This window comes from Elgaria multicarinata, chromosome 19, assembly GCF_023053635.1.
Source record: "Elgaria multicarinata webbii isolate HBS135686 ecotype San Diego chromosome 19, rElgMul1.1.pri, whole genome shotgun sequence".
NCBI lineage: Eukaryota > Metazoa > Chordata > Lepidosauria > Squamata > Anguidae > Elgaria > Elgaria multicarinata.
Window position 1 is genome coordinate 15428725 of NC_086189.1, and position 21037 is coordinate 15449761.

Below are 21037 nucleotides of genomic sequence, written 5' to 3' on the forward strand. Positions count from 1 at the left end.
GCAGCAACGGCCACTGTTTCGTTCCATCCCGGGATGCCTCCGCCCCCAGCTTGAAACAAGTGGGTCGCAAGCCCGGTTTGCAGTGACCTGTTCAAGCTGTCAGAGTCCCCAAATGAGGGTGGCCTGCCCTCTCCAGAACCAAGAGGGCTGCCCTGGGCCTTAGGGCCTAGACACTGGGGGGTTCCACTGTGGAAACCCCCAGTGGTCCGATCCTTGAACACAGTGCCAGAACCGCCACGGCCCATTTGCAAAAGCGAGGCTCTGGCACTTCTGCAGAAACCAGGAACGTGGAGCGCAGCTAAATATTCATAGGATCATAGAACAGCAGAGTTGGAAGGGGCCTACAAGGCCAACGAGTCCAACTCTCGCACGCCCCCAACCTGGCTCCTGTGACCTCTCCTCCCCATATTTTGGTTCTTTCCCCCCAATGGGAAAGCTTTCCCATGCGATGGTAAAGCCACAGCAAAGCGAGAGCAGGGAATTGCTGTGACTGGAGCATCCTCAGTGCCCGTCACGTTTTAGAGGCAAAGGGTGAAAGGGATGAGCAGGTTCAAAGCCACTGGTGGGGTGGGGGCTTGGGCGAGGTGCTTCCCTCGTTCAGTGTAACGTACCTCGTAGGCTTTGATGGGGAGAAAATGCTGTTCTGAAGAGGGAAGGCAGGATACTAACATCACATAGAATCGTAGAGTCGTAGATTTGGAAGGGGTCTATGAGGCCATCAAGTCCAACCCCCTGCTCAATGCAGGAATCCACCTTAAAGCATCCCTGACAGAGGGCTGTCCAGCTGGCTCTTGAGGGCCTCAAGTGTGGGAGAGCCCACCACCTCCCTAGGTCATGGGTTCCATTGTCGTACGGCTCTAACAGTCAGGATGTTTTTCCTGATGTCTTCCTGACACTTGAGCCCAATATTCCGTGTCCTGCACTCTGGGATGATCAAGAGGAGATCATAGAATAGAAGAGTTGGAAGGGGCCTATGAGGCCATCAAGTCCAACCCCCTGCTCAATGCAGGACTCCACCTTAAAGCATCCCTGACAGAGGGCTGTCCAGCTGCCTCTTGAGGACCTTGAGTGTGGGAGAGCCCACAACCTCCCTAGGTCATTGGTTATATCGTCGTACTGCTCTAACAGTCAGGAATTTTTTCCTGATGTCCAGCCAGAATCTGGCTTCCTGTCGCTTGAGCCCATTATTCCATGTCCTGCACTCTGGGAGGATCGAGAAGAGATCATAGAATCACAGAATAGAAGAGTTGGAAGGGGCCTATGAGGCCATGGAGTCCAACCCCCTGCTCAATGCAGGACTCCACCTCAAAGCATTCCTGACAGAGGGCTGTCCAGCTGCCCCTTGAAGGCCTCTAGTGTGGGAGAGCCCACCACCTCCCTAGGTCATGGGTTCTGTTGTCGTGCTGCTTTAACAGGAAGTTTTTCCTGAAGGCAGCAGCAGCACCTATGGAAAACAATGCAACGTGGTGTCAGGAGTGAGGCGGGCAACAACAGCATTATTTCACCCTCAAAAAAAAAGGGACTTCTCAGTGGTGGCCCTCAGGATTTCAACCTACCTTCCTAGGAAGAGCCCCTAGCCCCAGGCCCTCTTGCTTTCTTGCCTGCCTCTTGTGGGGCAGCAGCCGCTGTTTACTTTCAGTGGGCTTTTTCCTCCCCCAGATCCTGCTTTTTAAATAAGATTTGCTGCTGTTTCTGACCTTTTGATAGCTGTTTTTATACGATTCACTTGATGTCGATTTTAATTGCTGCTTTCTGGGTATATTATCTCTTGCTTTATGGGTGTATTATCCTTCTATTATCTCTTTCGATCATCCCCTTGGTTATTTGCTATAGAAAGGCAGGGTATATACAACAGAAATAAATAAAATGATTCTTTCTTCCTTATGTATTGCCGAACATTCCTTTGGAACCGTGATCAGGGCTTTTGAGGTTCACAGAATGCTTTTTTGTCTGCTTTTGTTAAACAATGGGAATGTCTTTCCTTCCCTCCAACTCTCTGTGGGCATACAGCTGTGGATCAGGGCCACTGCGCACTACTTTTTCAGAAGGAGAACCACGTTCAGTCCCTTTGCCGCAAAGCTGTTTGACGCTTGGTGGTTTTGATACCTCCCCCCCCCCCCCCCCCGGTTTTATGCTGGATTAAATTCGCCAAAGATTTGGTGTTTTGCAGCCTTCTCATTTCAGTTTTTAAAAGTATATTTTATAATCGCCGCGTTGTCTTTTTTTTAAAAAAAATATCGAACAAGGAAAGGGTCTCTCTGCCGTCTTTCTTTTGGGCTTTAAACAAAGAAACGGCCTTCTCTGCGTGGTGTTTTTAAATACTCCGTATTCCTTTTGCCTATTTCAGCGTGACCTTGACCTATAACTCATGACCTAAAAATGTAATTACTTTTAAGTCTTCTCCGCACAGCTGCCACTATGAAAAAGTATATAGAGAGGTTTGGTCACTCATGTCAGAGGAGAAACCTTGTAATTGTAAGTTAAGCAATGAGATGCCGTCCATTTCTGCTCCGCACGGCAAGGTTGTTGCTTTGGAGGAGAAGAGGGGGAGAAAGGGGGGTGTAGAACCCATAACAGAATCTGTTATAAATTAATGAGCCTCTCCCAGGGTGGATTAACTTCTTAGTTTGCTCCTTTGGATGAGCGAAATCGCTATTCAGTTTCGTTTCGTTTCTTCTTGTTAATTTCTTTCTTTCTTTCTTTCTTGTCCACTCACCAGTGAAATTCAAAGTGGTCATCCCACGGCGAGCATTTTCTGCTCAGCCGCAAGAAACCTGCAGCTAAATTTTAATGCGCAATAACATTAGGGACTCCGTTTGTTTGCACGGCACGGGTGTGATTCCAACCCGCGGGGGTCCGTCATCTTGTCTCTTTATGAGATCCAGATGTTACAGGAATGACGCGGAAAGAAGCCGTGGCAGAAAAGCAGCGTCTCTCAGTAATGAGGGAGAGGCCCTTTGCACATGCTCAGAGGTGCTATTTGTTGTTTGACAGGTCTGAACTACTGGCTCAGGTTTAAATTCCTTTCTGAGAGCTGCTGCTTAGAAACCAAGGATGTTGTTTGAATATCTGGAGGTATCCCCCCTTTTTTGTGGTGTCCATTTCTCTTTCTGATCCACCAGGAGCAGCTTCCAGCAAATGTGAGAAATGCTACTAGTCCTTAACGTTTACCCTGCTCACAACAGGCAGGGTGTCCCGTAAAAAGGAGAGGGGGTGTATGTGCGGGGGAGAAGTTTAACCTTTTTACTCCAATCCTTACTGTTGGCTTGTTTTCCTTATCCCCTTTGCTTTCCTCCGGGTGCTCAGGTATTTCGGGAGACAAGGTGGAAGTGGATCCCGTGACGAACCAGAAAGCCAGCACCAAATTCTGGATTAAACAGAAGCCCATCTCCATTGATTCCGAACTCCTGTGCACCTGCGATCTTGCGGAAGAAAAGAGTCCAAGTAAGTCACCTGGGATTCCTTCCATCTTCGCTTTCCCATCCTCTCTCCTGCCCCAGAAGGAGCCAAATCTCAGGAGGATGAGACGGCCCTCGAATCCGTCCCTATATCAGCTGGATCCTCCCTGCCAAAAGCCGGCATTAATAATAATAATGTCAACAGAGGGGATCTGAGATCCAAAGACCTCTGTGTACTTCCGTTCACACCACCCTAAATTTTGTCCTCCCAATTTCCAGTACCTATTACAGTTCCTTGCGCGGAGGAATTGAATTTGCGGGAGGGACGAGGTGGAGGAGACGTCGGCAGCCCTTTGGATACCCCTCCGGTTGCCTTCGTGAATCAGACCCTGCAATTGCAAGACTTGGTTTTTAGAACCAGCCTCTCTCCCTCCCCTGCCCGATAAAACTCCTGTGAGCCGTAATTATTCACTCTCCCGCGAGCCCGACATGGGCCCTGAAAGGGCTCCCTATTCAGACCGCTTTGGTTGATTCTGCGGCTCGAAATGCCAGGCGAGCCCCTGGGGATCTTTGAGCGGGAGCGTACAGGTTGCGCGCGGCTTGAAAGGGACTTTGTTCTTAACTGCACTGAACGTCGGCCCCCGTGTAGAAGGGCAAAGGGCGTACGTTTCGAACACCTTGTGGGATTTCAGTCAAGGCTCCTTGTCTGGAAGCTGGAGAGCCTGGATTTGGGGAGGAAGCGGGTTTTTCGCTTCGTAGAAATGTCCGAAGCGGAGGTGAATCCATCCTGCGTCATTGCCGCTCGAAGGCGCTTTTACAGTTAAAAACCTGTGGTTTTGTTGTACCCGTCCTCCGCTCGCTGGCCATTTTCGGCACGGTCCCATCCTGCACTGCGGGAGGTTCGCAGCAGAGGCAGCGCTCCCGCCTTCGCTTTTCTCCGACGCATTGCTTTTGAACTTTGAAGCGGCGGAAAGGAGCGCTCATATTTGGGTGCGTGAAGGAATGACGCTTCTCTTCGTAGCCCCGCGATCTTATCGGCGAAGTGATGTATGTTTGTAGCAGAGTTTACATCAAAAATTATTCCGGGGGCTTCCTTGAAATGAATTATGGCAACGGGGAGTGAGGCTGAGAGGAGATAAGGGGTTTTGAGTCCTGCAATATATTTTGTTTCCGTGTTTTTATCTCTTGTAACACAACCGTCCTCCATCTCGCCTTTCCGAGGTGCGCCGGATGGGTTTGCGGTTCCGCCGCGCGGAGAGACGCCTTTGCTCTTTTGTTAAAGGCAGACGCGTCCTCTGAAGGCGTGAACTTGTGGGTCGGATAATAAACTGGTTCCATCCGCGAGAGAGAATCGCCTTCAAAAGCCTCCTCCAGGTTATGAACATAGGAAACTGCCTTAGATTGATTCTAATCTTTGGCTCTTCTCGCCCAGTATAGTCTATTCTGGGATAGGCGATCTTTTCTCTTTTTTTGGCCGCGTCTGGCACCTTGAGAAACTGTCGAGGGTGCCAACACAAAATGGCTGCCGTAGGAGGCATGGCAAAGCACAAATAAAGTGCCCCAAAGACTTGTGTACAAAGCAGAGGTGGGGTCTGAGCCCCAACACACTAAACAACTCTGTTGAAACCACAGTTTTCAGCTGATACCTATTTCACAGCAACCCTAGCTGCCAGTACGAAAATATGTTATTTTTTATTTTAAAAATGGGGGGGCAGGGAAGGGCATTTTGGTGGGCACCGAGAAAAGTGTCCAGGGGCAAATTGTGTCTGTGGACCCCCCGTTGCCTATCCATGGTCTAGACCAGTGGTTCCCAAACTTTTTCAGGTCACCGCCCCCTTGGTTCCACAAACTCATGCCCAGTGCCCCCTACCCTACACTATAAAAATCATTATTCATAATAGCGGTTTTCAACGACCCACTAAGGAAGGTAAGAACAATAAAATTCAAAACAGTAACTATTAATTGATTATTTATTTAAAATCCAAAACACCCTCCGCAGGGTTGCCGAGGGAGGGAGGGAAAAGAGAGCAAACGCCTCTGTTTTGCAGCCAGCGTGGCGGGGCACACCAAGCAGAGTATGTCTCTTCATTAGCGTTCTGGTGCTTTTGAAACATTTCAATTCACCGTTAAAAGGACTCTTCTTAAACGGTATTAATACATGTGTGGATTCTTCCCCTATATGGCTTCCCCAATATTCTTCCCCAATATGGTTCCCAAAGCGGGCGGTACTGCCCCCTTGGGGGCGGTGGGATTGCATAGGGGGGCGCTAAGAGGCAAAGGGGCGGCAGAGGGCGCTCGAGGTGGTCTTTTCTGAGAAGCGCCTCTCCAGAAGGTCTTAAAACCCAGGGACATTTTTATGGGAGAAGGTAGTTTGGTCCCAAGCCGTATAGGGGAAGAATCCACACATGTATTAATACCGTTTAAGAAGAGTCCTTTTAACGGTGAATTGAAATGTTTCAAAAGCACCAGAACGCTAATGAAGAGACATACTCTGCTTGGTGTGTCCCGCCGCACTGGCTGCAAAACAGAGGCGTTTGCTCTCTTTTCCCTCCCTCCCTCGGCAACCCTGTGGCGGGTGTTTCGGATTTTGAATAAATATTCAATTAATAGTTACTGTTTTGAATTTTATTGTTCTTACCTTCCTTAGTGGGTCGTTGAAAACCGCTATTATGAATAATGATTTTTATAGTGTAGGGTAGGGGGCACTGGGCATGAGTTTGTGGAACCAAGGGGGCGGTGACCTGAAAAAGTTTGGGAACCACTGCCCTAGATGTACCAGTGATCAACCTGGCTGCCATATATTGAAGTTCAGGACTAGTTTCATAACATCTGAACCCAGAATTGTGGGTTGCTGGGGGAGACTCCTAACCCATGCTTTGCTCTTGGGTTACAAGTCTGGATTGTTCGATTAAACCCTGGGTAGCCACAAAAGAGCAGGAGTGAGTGACCAGGTCTCCAGGCTACCTGCTTCCACTGATTTAGTCAACCCAGGGATCGTGACATCCAAACCCAGAATTGTGGGTTGCTGGGTGAGACTTCAAACCCATGCTTTGTTCTTGGGTTATAACCCTGGATTGTTCCTCCACAAACAACCCACACTTCCAAGTTCGAAGGTCACAATAAATAACCCAGGTAGCAAGAACTAGCATGCTCAGGCCCGCATCATTCACAACCCGCAGTTTAACAAACCACGGGCTATTGCGACATGCGAACCATGTCAGGGTCTTCTGGTTCAAGCGCTCCTAAAAAGAAAGCCCTTCCAATTCCTCAGCGCTCCAGCACCAACTTCCCGTTTACAAACCATTTGGAATATTCCCCGAGGCTTGGTTCCGAGCGGGTCTTTCCCCTGTAGCTCCTTACCGAATTCCAAAATGGTTTCCACTCCATTTCACAAAGGCCTCGTCCGCCTGGTTGTGCTGGAGTCGTTTCCGCTTCTAATTGGCCTTCGCTGTTTGGGAACAGCTGAGAATATTTGCACCTCGTGCGCTGGGCTGGCTTTAGGCTCTGAATCTTTATTTGCCAAATAAATCCGGCTGCTTGAACTCAGGCACTGGGAGAGGCGCTAATGGCCTTCCTAGTAAAATCCCATGCCCATTAGAATCTTGCAAACACCATATCTATAAAGTGCTTGTTTAAATCAACCGCCATCTGATTATCACAAAAGATTTTGCAGGTTTTGAATCTTGAGGGGAAGCGCCCCGTCGTTAAGACGGAAGATTTAAGCCTTAATAAAGGAGCTGCCATTTTTATAGCCCAAAAAGAGCCCTGTATCTCAATTAAGCGTACATAATATAAAGTCTTAAGGAAGCCACGTAGTAAGCTTAATGCGATTATGTCCTCGGGCAATAGTGTAATTTAAAGGAAATCTGATTCTCTTAATGTCTCTTTACATTGTTTGAGAAGAAGACGGGTCGGGAGCCAGTTACACAAGCGGCTCCCTGTTTTCGAAAACCGAACCCCACGGATGGAACGTGGCCGGTGGCGGAGGGCTGGCGACATCCCGCTGGAAGGCTGGGGTGACCGGATTTGTAGGACGTCTGCGGGGGGGGGGGGAGGGGACGGACAAACACACATTGGCCAAGCGCTCCTTTTTCCTTGCCTTTCATGCTCATTTCCCTTGATGAACGGGCTGCCTACAGACCTGAAGGGGCCTGTTTCCCTTCAAATCCATTCGAACATAAATATGAGCATAAGATGCTGGCTCAGGCCAAAGGCCTATCTAATCTAGCTTCCTGTTTCCCACAGCGGGCACCCAGAATCATGGAATCGTAGAGTTGGAAGGGGCCTATAAAGCCATCGAGTCCAATCCCCTGCTCAATGCAGGAATCCACCCTAAAGCATCCTTGACGGATGGCTGTCCAGCCGCCTCTTGAAGGCCTCTAGTGTGGGAGAGCCCACCACCTCCCTAGGTCATTGGTTCCATTGTCATACTGCTCTAACAGTCAGGACGTCTTTCCTGATGTCCAGCCGGAATCTGGCTTCCTGTCACTTGAGCCCGTTATTCCGTGTCCTGCACTCTGGGAGAATCGAGAAGAGATCCTGGCCCTCCTCTGTGGGACCACCTTTCAAGTCTTTGAAGAGTGCTCTCATGTCTCCCCTCAATCTTCTCTTCTCCAGGCTAAACATGCCCAGTTCTTTCAGTCTCTCTTCATAGGGCTTTGTTTCCAGACCCCTGATCATCCTTGTTATCCTCCTCTGAACACCCTCCAGCTTGTCTGCATCCTTCTTGAACTGTGGAGCCCAGAACTGGACACAATACTCTAGATGAGGCCTAACCAGGGCCGAATAGAGAGGAACCAGTAACTCACGCGATTTGGAAGCTGTACTTCTATTAATGCTGCCCCAAATAGCATTTGCTTTTTTTGCAGCCAGATCGCACCGTTGGCTCATATTCAGGGGAAACTGGACGTGAGGGCCACACCCCTCCCTCACTGCTCCTGCTCCAACACAGGTGGAATTTAGGGGCCCACTGCTTCTAAAATGGAGGGTCCGTGTAGCCAACAGGTCTAAGAGCTACTGGGCCTGTTCAGAGGACACGCTAAGCCATGGTTGGGGTTAGTGAGCATGTTTAAACCGTGGTTATGTGGCCACCGGGGTTAGAAATGGTTCACACGCCTTGCGAAGCCATCACATTTAGCTCCAAATGCTTAACCGCCGTGGCTTAGCCTGAACAGCGTCATTGATGGATTTGTCCTTCCTGAATCACTGCAATCCTTAAACCAGGCTCAGGCAGCTTCAGGTAGTCCAAGAACCAATTCCTTCCACCACCCCCACATCCCCGGAACCACCACACCACTGGGAAAAAAATGAGGAAAGTTAAAAATAAAGTCACAGTTGGCTGCTACAGAAGCTCAGAAAATAAGAACACCAGAAGAGCCCTGCTGGATCAGACCGAGGGTCCATCTAGTCCAGCACTCTGTTCACACAGAGGCCAACCAGCCATCAGCCAGAGATGAACAAGCACAACTTCTTCTTCTTCCTCTTCCTCTTCCTCTTCCTCTTCCTCTTCCTCTTCTTCTTCTCCTCCTCCTCCTCCTCCTCCTCCTCCTCTTCCTCCTCCTCCTCCTCCTTCTTCTCCTTCTTCAGAACATCAGAAGAGCCCTGCTGGATCAGACCAAGGGTCCATCTAGTCCAGCGCTCTGTTCACACAGGGGCCGACCAGCCATCGGCCAGGGATGAACAAGCACGACTTCTTCTTCTTCTTCTTCTTCTTCTTCTTCTTCTTCTTCTTCTTCTTCTTCTTCTTCTTCTTCCTCTTCCTCTTCCTCTTCTTCTTCTTCTTCTTCTTCTCCTCCTCCTCCTCCTCCTCCTCCTCCTTCTTCAGAACATCAGAAATGCCCTGCTGGATCAGACCAAGGGTCCATCTAGTCCAGCACTCTGTCCACACAGTGGCCAACCAGCCATCGGCCCGGGATGAACAAGCAGGACATGGTGCAACAGCACCCTCCCACCCATGTTCCCCAGCAACTGGTGCACACAGGCTTATTGCCTCGAAGACTGGAGATAGCACACAACCATCAGGGCTAGTAGCCATGGATAGCCTTCGCCTCCAGGAAAACGTCTGTTCATCAGTGAAATCCTTCCAATCCGAAAAGGAGGTCGCCATCCTTTTGTATTACGGCTGTTGTGGAAACGGCCAGCAAGTCGCTTCAATTCTCCAGTGGCCCTTCCCTCCTCTCCGGGCCCCGCACGTACTCTGGTGGCTCGGAGTTGTAATTTAATTGCCGGCATTGCGGCTCGCGGGTTTTCAGATTCCCTTTCGATTGTTGTGCTGGGGCTTAACAGAATGTTAACCTGGTAATAGGCACCGGGGCCTCTGCATGATGTGTCTTGCTATCGAACGGTTCTGCATGGCTAGTTAAGGAAGATGGCAAGAAGATTAATGAAACCTGCCTAATGCAGAAAGGGCCGGGGGGGGGGGGGTTGTTTTACCTCCGCAAGACTTCCAACGAGGGCATATTGCAGCCGAACCAGAGTGCTGCTTTTCCCTTAAAAAAAAAAAAAAACTCCCTTTTCTTTATCCTGCAACCTTTGAACCCACCTCACTGTCAAGAGCTGCCAGGAGCCCCGACATTTTGATTGATGTTGCTACCCGAGTCCGTCTTCGTTCCCGTTGAATTCGGCAACGGCACGAAAACAGCTTTCTCCGGCAGGATTCGGACCGGCTTGTAAGGAATAGCCAAATTAGCAGCCCCAAATGCCGTTTGCTTTTTTTTTGTTTTTGTTTTCGGGGTTTTAAGGTGGAGTCCACAATTAAAGCGAAAGGTATCATCTGGGATGATTAATAATAATAATAATAATAATAATAATAATAATAATAATAATAATAATAATTTATTACCTGCCTCTCCCTCTGGATTGAGGCGGGGAACAACACCAAATATAAGGGCCAGGATCTCTTCTCGATCCTCCCAGAGTGCAGGACACGGAATAACAGGCTCAAGGAAGCTTGATTCCAGCTGGACATCAGGAAAAACTTCCTGACTGTTAGAGCAGTATGACAATGGAATCAGTTACCTTGGGAGGTGGTGGGCTCTCCCACACCAGTAGGCCTCCAAGAGGCAGCTGGACAACCATCTGTCAGGGATGCTTTAGGGTGAATCCCTGCATTGAGCAGGGGGTTGGACTCAATGGCCTTGTAGGCCCCTTCCAACTCTGCTATTCTATGATTCTATAATACATAAAATTAGTTAAAAGAGCATCTAAAACCAATACAATATTAAAATAACAATCACAGCGTCTTAAAATTCTTAGGTTTAAGATTCATCTGGATAGGCCTGCCGGAAGAGACTTGTCTTTACAGCTGTCTTAAACTCAGGGAGAGCTTTAAGCTGACGAATCTCCTCTGGCAGGCCATTCCAGAGTCTGGGGACGGCAGAAGAAAAGGTCCTCTGGGTAACAGTTGCCAGCCTAGTTAGAGTAAACCCTTCCCGAAGGACGTGAGTGTGCGGGGTGGATTGTATGGGAGAAGACTATCCTGCATGTAACCTGGACCCAAACCATGTAGGACTTCACCAACACTTTATACTTCGCCCGGAAACGAATTGCTGGATCGTACGCATTGGGCATCAAATAGGTTGGTGATTGGATTATAACCAAGCACCATTGGATACAAGACACCTTACAAGACAAGAGGATATTTTGTTTTAGCTTATATGTTTCTTTATCTCAAGGATCGCCTCCTTCCATGTGAAGTTGCCTAAGTAATCGAGGTGGGCTTTGGAGGTCCTTCTCAGAGGTACCCCAAGCGGGCACTAGAGATGTTTCCATCATGGTCCGAATTTGGAACATTGTCTCACCAGACGTCCACTTGGTACCATCGCTGCTCACCTTCCAGTGGTCATCTAAGACAAGCGTGGGCAGAAAGTAGATCTCGAGATGTTTTGGACTTCAATCCCCCAAAGACCCTGCCAACATGCAATGCTGGGAGTTGAAATCCAAAAACATCTGGAGATCTTCTTTCTGCCCACCTCAGATTTCTTTTACAACCGGCCTTTTTCGATACTGCCTCTGAAACAATAAAGAGTTCCCTGCTTCCATCCTTTGCTTTCCCGATTCGGATGGTTTAATTGTTGGTTGATCAATTTTTATTTATGCTATCCTGCAAGTGTACCTTAGTTGGATTATTTTCTGGATGTCTGTGCTAGGAAGGCAGCACTATAAATACTAGTAATAGATAAATAAGTGCGTTCAGTACGTTTCTTCCATGATGGAATCCAAGATGGCGTCCATGAGGTTCCCAAGCGGCCTCCCATCCAGGCCCTGATGAGATCTGGACTTGTCTAGCTTGAGAAAGACGATGGCTTGCTGTGCCTTCAGGCCACGTCACCCTCGTGGTGGAGTATCAGACTAGGACTTGGGAGATCCTGGTTTGAATCTCCACTCATCCACAAAGCTGGGTGACCTTGGGCCAGTCACAATCTCTAAGCCTAACCTCACATTGGTTGCCTTTGACCATGTGTTTGCATAGCTCTACCGGGGACTTTATAAGCTTTTTGTCAGAATCCCGGATCTCTAGCAACTCAGATGTAAGTTTGTAATTGTATTTACAATGTATGGCTCACGGGGTACGGTAGGTAATTGACTCCATTTCTACACACACACAATTTTGCACCTGGCTCTGGTTAGTGAGCCTCATGTTTCTAGCAGGGGGTTGGACTCGATGGCCTTATAAGCCCCTTCCAGCTCTACTATTCTATGATTCTGTGAAAGTACATCCCACAAAGTTGAAGTTTGAGCACCTCTGAGGCATGATGCTGACCAATAATCAGGCTAAGGAATTCCTTCCCACCCATTTTATTTTATTTCATTCATACCCTGCCTTTCCACCAGGAAATAGGGCTCAAGGCAAGTCACAATAGTAAAAACAAAACAAAACCAACTTTAAAATAAAAAGTGAATTAAAAGCAACCCTAAAACAAATACATTTTCAAAAATAGTAGATTTGAAGGCAGTCTTTCACCCAGTTAATCTCCTTCCTTCAGAAACTCACATTTGAATGCTATGCAACTTTTACTCAGATACAAGCCCCAGTGAGTTCTAATGGGGCTTCTTCGCCTGTAAACATACACTGGATGGCAGCCCTTGGCCCAGAAAACGCAGCCGTCTCACTCCGGCACACCCCCAAAGAACCTCAGTCCAGTTTATTAGATACTAGGGATGCACAAATCTTGTCTGTTTCGCTTTCTATAACTTTTGCTTCCCCCCCCCCCCAAAACACGATTTTCTGTTCATTTCCGCATCAATTTGCAAATGAGTTTTATCTTGATTAGACCCGTGTGAAAATCCGTATGCATTTGGGGGCATAACGTCCCCCTAATATTGCCTGATTGATTGATTTGCAAGTACTTTTCCCTAAGTACTTGCCTTTCTAGAGCACCAAAATTGCCTTTCGGCGCACTCTTTTCCTTAAAGGACGCAGCTTCGGGCCAGAGGCCTTCGTCGTATCGGGCAGAGAAGCGCAAAAGCGCCCGAAGGGGTCACGGCGTTCCGGTTCGCGCATTCGTTTGGGGAGTGCGAATTCGTTGCTTCAAATCCTGCTCCCCACCCAGCCCACTGAGAAGCCTCCGTTCTAGAACGGGCTGTGCAAAGTGCACCAGATTTCCGCTGGGAAGAACGCTGTCCGTTGCTTTTTCCTTTTTAACAGATCCGTTTTGTAGCCCTAGTAAACGCGGGCTCCATCCGTCCTGCCAAAGGCAGCTTGCTGGGTCTCTCCCTCTCTCCCTCTCTCCTCCTCTTCTTCTTCTTCTTCTTCTTCTTCCTCCTCCTCCTCCTCCTCCTCCTCCTCCTCCTTCTCCTCCCTCTCGCTGTCTTCTCCTTCTTCTCCTTCTTCTCCTTCTTCTCCTTCTTCTTCTTCTTCTTCTTCTTCTTCTCTCTCTCTCTCTCTCTCTTTCTTCTTCTTCTTCTTCTTCTTCTTCTTCTCCTTCTCTCTCTCTCTCTCTCTCTCTCTCTCTTCTTCTTCTTCTTCTTCTTCTTCTTCTTCTTCTTCTTCTCTTTCTCTCTCTCTCTGTCCCTCTCCCCCCCCCCGGCCCCCGGTTTAATTACACTATCCAATTAAAACTCCTTTGCCGTGTTCGGATTCACTTCTCCTTGGGCTTGAGTGGATATGACATTTACAAGGCTCAGCTCTCAAGCAGACAATGGCGTGATTGATGAGGTGCAGACACGGCGAAGGGGCTGCTTGCAACTGCGGAAAGCCTGCTTAGTGGAATTTGATTTATTTATCATCTCTTCCAAAACAAGGGGCTGGGGGTGGGGGGGCAGTGGTGTGCGGAGAGTGCGGGGTCAGCTTTGAAAGGGGCGAGGGCTAGCAGAGGGCTCCGCCTCTACTTCCATATCTCCCAAAAAGCTCCCCATCTAGATACCTGCCGCAGTTACCTGCGAAGGACTCTTGAGGACCCTGGGATGGGTGTTTCTCCGTCCGAGGGCATGAGGCTCGGTTTGAGCGCAAGAAGTCCTGGGTTCTAATCCCAGGCAACCTCCTGCCCCTGGAGGGCCAGCAGGGAAAGGGGACGCCGAACTTTCGTCTGAGGCTCTTAGAACAGCCACTGACTTAGAAGGGTTTAAAGAGGGATTTAGACTGGAAAACGACTATTAAAATCATTTATGTATTATTTATTCATTATTGCATTTATATCCCGCTTTTTCCCTCCAAGGAACCCAAGGTGGCATACATAATCCTCCTTTCCATGTTATCCTCACAACGACAACCCTGTGAGGTGGGTTGGGCTGAGAGTCCGTGACTTGCCCAAAGTCACCCGCTGGGTTTCCACGGCCGAGTGGGGGACTAGAACCCGGATCTCCCGACTCCCAGTCCGACACTTCAGCCGCTACGCCACACTGGCATTTAGCTGTGACTGAGTCAAAGAACAAGTGATGTTCATTTAAAAGGAGCACAGCCCAAAATCACCTCGTTTGGGGAGGACAGGAGAACGATTTGGATGCTGTGATAGAAAGCGGGAGCCTTTCCCTTTTTAATATGACAAAATGGGCTTTGGTTGCAAAAAGAAAAAGGAAAAGCTGCGAATTTTCTTGAAGGTAAATCCTCCTTGCGAAACATTTTGCAATACTGCTCCGTTTGAATTCTTGTCCCAGGGCACCTTTTGGAGGTGCGCAAAGGCCCACCATGCTGATGCTCAGGTCAGGTTTAAGGTTCCAAGACGCTTACTTCTTGGGAGGAGAGCAAGGACAAATCTTGATAAAATAGTTAAGAGCAGAGACACCACACTGGCAACAAAGGTCCACACAGTTAAAGCCATGGTATTCCCCGTAGTAACCTATGGCTGCGAGAGCCGGACCATAAGGAAGGCTGAGCGAAGGAAGATAGATGCTTTTGAACTGGGGTGTTGGAGGAAAATTCTGAGAGTGCCTTGGACCGCAAGAAGATCAAACCAGTCCATACTCCAGGAAATAAAGCCAGACTGCTCACTTGAGGGAATGGTATTAAAGGCAAAACTGAAGTACTTTGGCCACATAATGAGAAGACAGGATACCCTGGAGAAGAGGCTGATGCTAGGGAAAGTGGAAGGCAAAAGGAAGAGGGGCAAGATGGAGGGATGATATTCTGGAGGGGACAGACTTGACCTTGGGGGAGCTAGGGGTGGCGACGGCCGACAGAAAGCTCTGGCGTGGGCTGGTCCATGAAGTCACGAAGAGTCGGAAGCGACTGAACGAATAAACAACAAACTAGTATACAAAGCCCTAAACCACTTGGGACCAGGATACCAGAGAGAGGGCCTTATCCCCTATCAACCTGCCCGGTCACTGAGGTCATTCGAGAGCACACTTCTGGCTGTTTCACATGGACCTCTGGCCCAACTCGAATCAACCACGAGAAGAGCCTTTAGTGTGGTGGCCCCTTTCCTTTGGAATTCCCAACCCCTATAGGTCAGGCAGGCGCTAACGTTGTGCTGCTTCCAGCGCCTCCTGGACACTGCTCTTTTCCAGGAAGCCTTCCTCAACTGACCAGCCGCCATTTTTTAATGGCATTCGGTTTTAAATCGAAGAATTTTAACAGGCTGTTTTAATCTCCTTTATGTTTTTGCTGTTTTATTCCTGCGTTCACCACTCCGGAATCTATTTTGGATAAGGAGCGGTATATAAATATTGCAAATAAATTCAAAACTGCCTCTGATGCTGGAGGTATCCTAGAGGCATCAGGGCTGGTAGCCATGGATAGCCGCCTCCTCCAGGAATTCGCCCAACCCCTTTTTAAAGCCATACAAATCGGTGGCCATGACTCCATCTAGCACTCCTCTCACACAGTGGCCAACTAGCTGTCGGCCAGGGACCCACAAGCAGGACAGGAATGCAACAGCACCCTCCTACCCATGTTCCCCAGCAATTGGTGTAGATAGCCTTATTACCTCTGATTCTGGAGGTAGCCATATTTATTTATTTATTTATTTATTACACTTATATACCGCTGCCATAGCCAGGGCTCTCTGGGCGGTTTACAGAAATTCTAAAATTGAGGTAAAAACAAGTATACAAAATTTAAAACTCTAAAACACAGAACATACACACATAAAGCATTAAAAACCGATTAAAAACTAAACATGTGGGTAATTAGGATGTGCCGCCATATGCCTGGGCAAAGAGGAAAGTCTTAACCTGGTGCCAGGCGAGCCTCGTCAGGGAGATCGTTCCACAGTCTGGGGGCCACCACCGAAAAGGCCCTGTCCCTCGTTGCCACACTCCGAGCCTCTCTCGGAGTAGGCACCCGGAGGAGGACCTTAGATGTTGAACGTAGTGACTGGGTATATTCACGTCGGGAGAGGACTAGTAGCCGTGGAGAGCCTTCTCCTCCTCCAGGCATTTATCCAACCCCCTTTTAAAGCCGTCCAAATTGGCGTCCGCCGCTCCATCTTGTGGAAGGGAGTTCCTTGGTTTAACTCTGCACTGCGTGGAGAAGTCCTTCCTTTGACCTGCCCTGATCTGCTGCTCTGCTCTAACTGGCCCCAACTTCCCAGGCAGAGAGGAGGGGGGGGGGTCTTTTCCATCCTCGGGTACCTGCTCCTTTACCTGGGGATGGCCGGGACGGATCAGGTGGCCTTCCGCATGCCCGGCCTGTGCTCTGCCCCTAAGCTACAGCTGCCTGCCATCTTCATTCCTGCCAAGTTTGTTTGAGCTGTGGAGCGCCTGGTCGTTCCGTGCGGTCCTCTGCCTCCCTCTCCAGCCTCTTAGAGGGAACTTCACCCTTGGCGACGGCAGCAGCTGCCGTGTACAAAATGATCACGCTCACCTTAGCTGAGCACCTTCTGCCTTTCATGTTCCACTTAGCATGTCAAGGGCTCTACTTAAATACTGGAGGCTAGCCTTCCCCCCACCCCCAGCGTTTGAATTCCAGCGGATTTCCTGAAAAGCCCCTTCAGAATTCTCCTGCCTCCCTCTAGCTCGTATCGATCCGGCCAGACCGCATTCCCGCCTCCCTTCCTCGAGGAACGGAGCCTCTCCTCTCATTAATCCCCCTTCTCTGCCTTTTAAATAAATCAGAGCGAGGGACGGAGACGTAGCTTTTGCGTGCGTGGAGACAGAGCCGTGGCTAAGCTTTCCCCTTTTTCGTTTAACTCCTTCTGGTCCTTGGAGAGGTACGAGCAATAGATGGAGACCCGTTCAAAGTTAGTTTGCCGCGGTGGGATTCTCTGAACGCTCCGTGCGGAACCACGGTGTGGTTCTTAGAGATGCCTGTGCCGGAGTCCAGCCTTCCGCTTCCATCAGGAGCCGGTCGGTTGTATCGGTAAAGCTTACATGCAGCCACATCCCTTCCGCGTTGTTTGTCCTTAACATCTGGTACTCAAGAGGTACACTGCCTTGGACGTTGGAGGATCCACCAAACGCCCATGAGGTCATGGGCTCTCCCACCCTAGAGGCCTTCAAGAGGCAGCTGGACAGCCGTCTGTCAGGGATGCTTGAAGGTGGATTCCTGCATTGAGCAGGGGGTTGGACTAGATGGCCTTACAGGCCCCTTCCAACTCTACTATTCTATCACTCTATGACTAATAAGTCTTGATGGAACCCATCCTCTATGGGTAAATCACATCCTGCTATAAAGCCCCTGACATCTGGTGTATAAAATTATGCATGAGGCGGAGAATGTGGACAGGGAGACGTTTTTTTCTCCCTCTCCCATAATACTAGAACTCAACGGCGGTCTGTCTCATGAAGCTGATTGGTGCGCGGTTTGGGCATTGGGACGACAGAAAGCCTGACCCCGAACAGCCTTCCTGGTGTCGATACCCTCAATTTACTTTTGAGGGCGTAGAAATCTGAACCACGTCCCATCTCATTCCTCTTTCTAAAGAAGGGATTTTTTCCCCCCATTAAGACTTTCTTTTTCAAACAAAGTAATTTAAGTGTTTATCAGAATAAATTGCGGGCCTTTTCCGCTTCCTGAGTTCCTGAGAATAAGTAAGAAACGTTTAATGTAATAAACACAGCAGGTTCACTACCCATTGAAAGGAAATAGCCGTGCAGTTGGGATGTACACGGCTTGGGACCACAATACCTGACGGAACGCCTCTCCCGACATGAACCTACCCGTACCCTGCGCTCAACATCTAAGGTCCTCCTCCGAGTGCCTACTCCGAGGGAAGCTCGGAGGATGGCAACCAGGGAGAGGGCCTTTTCTGCGGTGGCCCCCCAATTGTGGATCAGTCTCCCTGACGAGGCCCACCTGGCGCCGACATTGTCATCTTTTCTGCGCCAGGTCAAGACTTTCCTCCCAGGCAATTAGCAATATGTAATGAGTCTGGGTTTGTTTTTCTATGGTTTTGTGGTTTAAAATTGTATGGTTTTGTGATTTAAAATTTTTGTATATTGTTTTTAAGTGTTTTTATCCTACGTAAACCGCCCAGAGAGCCTTGGCTATGGCCAGTACACAGATGATGATGATGATGGTGATGATAATGATGATAATGATGATAATAATAATAATGTAATTGTCCTTTGGATCTGATTACCACCAGTCAAGGCGATTAGTGCCTGTGGTCTCAAAACAAGACCTCCGAAATTACCCTGATGAGATCCCAATCCATGCACACCTGTGGGCATTGCTATGCGCTTTACGACGGCTGCAAGCGTTTTCCGGCAGCAGGTGCGTCGCATCTCAGTGACACGCCCGTGTGCGGAATCCCCGGCCGGTAGCTTTTCTTTTCATTTGGAAAGGTAATTTTTAAAATGTTAAACGGCCTGAAAAATCCTGCAGAGGTTCCAGTAGGAGCGGGATGCAGAAGACGGATCTCTGACGTGCCCGGAAGGGTGCGCGTGCCTTTGCACCCACTAAGATGTGTCTTCCGTGATGGATTGAGCCTTGTGCCTCCCGTTACTCCTCACGCAAGAAGCGTTATTGACATCCCTGACTCTATAATGGCCCGCGAAAAGGGCTGACTCCTTCGAAAGCTAAAAATAAGAATTTGAAATAAAGTTCCGCGTTCTGCTTCTGTCAGCTGTGAAATACCAGAGCAGAAGAGCCGAGATAAATCACCGGATTTAAAAGCGAGGAGGGCGAGCGGCGGGAGGCGTTGCAAGGGCTCCGGGCTAACAGCAAGCCTGCAATGGGTGGGTCGGTAACGGGCGGCCCTCGGAGCCAAATCCGGCCGCAGGTCTGCCGCCGCCGCCTATACAAATTCCTGCCCTTGGCAAAATGAGTTTGCATTTAAAAGAGGGAGGAGAATGGATGCTGGGGTTCTCCAAATGAATGTAAGCCTTTTTGTTCCGCCAAACTTCGACTTGGGCCCTTTGTACACCTAAGGATTATCCCAGGAAAATGGAGGGGTCGTCCCTGCCTGTTCCCGGGATCCCCTGTGTGTCATTTGGATGCACAGGGATGATCCCGGGACGATCCCTGGAAAAAAGGCAGGTGTAGAAACGGCCTTGGAGTATCATAGAAGGCACAGGTTGCTTATTCCAGTGGTTCTCTGGATGATACAGAGGCTAAAGGGAGACATGATAGAAGTGTACAAAATGATGCATGGTATGGAGAATGTGGACAGGGAGGCATTTTTCTACCTCTCTCAAAATACTAGAACCCAACGGGGTCATCCCATGAAGCTGATGGGTGGAAGATCCAGGACAGATAAAAGGAAGGACTTCTTCACACAGCGCAGAGTTAAATTATGGAACTCACTGCCACAAGATGTAGTGACGGCCACCAATTTGGATGGCTTTAAAAGGCAGTTGGATAAATTCCTGGAGGCGAAGGCTATCCGTGGCTACTAGCCCTGTTATCTCCAGCATTCCACACCCAGAAGGCCACCACCACCAACGCTCTCGTCCTTCCAGCAGCAAGACTGAAACGCTAAAAATTGAAACGGCGTCCGTAAAAAAAAAGAGCCCCGTATAGCCGACAAGATAAACCACGAGGCCGATTAAAATGTCCGTCATCAGCAGAAAAAGGCCAGCCAAAAGGTCTTGGAGATGGCTGAGAAGACATGAAGACACAGGAGAACAGGACAGATGGGGCCTGGTGCCTCAAGATAACAGAGACGGTGCCAGGCACACATCTCTAGGCAGGGAGTTCCACAGTTCAAACACCACTATGGAGAAGCCCTCCTTGTCTGGTGCACGGTGCCCATCCACCCAGTTGCAGGATGTGAGAGCTTCCGGAAGAAGGCCTGCGAACCAGATTTCATGTTCGTGGTGGTAGAAATGGGTCGTCTTTACTCAAACTTTCTTTTGTCTTCTGCACAAGGCAGCTCAGCAATGGTAAACCTACTAGTTTTGAGATGTGGGTATTTTATCCATACCTGTCAGCTTACAGTTCAGAACCCTTGCCCGTTTAGTGGAACCGAGCAGAGCGTCGGCGCGCGTGATTTAAACTTGGGGTTTTGATTGGCGATTTTTCAATAGAGAATTCATAATTCCTGATTAGCATGTGATAACAGGGTTTAATTAACGCGCCGTGATGAAGTGCCGGGGCCTCCGGTTTCCTGGCCGTATATCAGTTTATTTTGGGAGATCTGGCGAATTAGCTACTGTAAATAAGATTTCAAATCCGGTCCCCTCCGGGAAAAGGGGATAAATCTCCATTAAAACGATGCCGATATTTCTGTAGATGAGTTAAAGTTGGACCTTTGGACCGAATGCATTAAAACAAAAATGGAGAGATCAGCCTAAGGTGTTAAATCTTAATTGCCAAGGCACAGATTTCCATGCGAACGGGGGACATTTAGCATTTGGGTAGGCTTTGAACCTGAAACGTTTATGGCAGAGCGCCTCAAACCGTGGTCCGTAGAAAGGTTGCAAAATATCTCTACTTGGCCTTGCACTTTATTTTTTTTCTTTCTTTCTGGTGACCCAAATTAAAGGGTGGGAGGGGGAGGTTAGATCATTCCCTGGAGGAGAAGGCCACCCATGGCTACTAGTCCTGATAGCTATATGTTACCTCCAGTATCAGAGGCAGAAAGCCTATATGCACCAGGTGCTGGGGAACATGGGTGGGAGGGTGCTGTTGCATCCATGTCCTGCAACTTCCCCTGTACATGGTAGGATATTTCAGCAGAACCAGGGTATCACAGAGTTTTGTTTTTCTTTTTTAAAAAATGGAATTACCGAGGGAAGGCATGGAAGACGTGCAGGAGGCCGCCGCCGTTGTTTTTAGATCCACGGACTTCTGTGAGTCAAGAGCGGGCCCTTATTTT

At 49.0% G+C, this 21037-nt stretch overlaps 1 protein-coding gene across 3 annotated transcripts in view; it reads left to right on the top strand.

Moving 5' to 3' along the window:
• Positions 1-21037, top strand: part of MAPKAP1 (MAPK associated protein 1) — a 176328-nt gene that overhangs the window by 145579 nt on the left and 9712 nt on the right. For all 3 annotated transcript variants that reach the window (XM_063144547.1, XM_063144546.1, XM_063144545.1), the window contains one exon: positions 3307-3444. In XM_063144547.1, coding sequence (XP_063000617.1) covers positions 3307-3444 — 138 coding nt within the window. The remainder of the gene's footprint in view (positions 1-3306; positions 3445-21037) is intronic.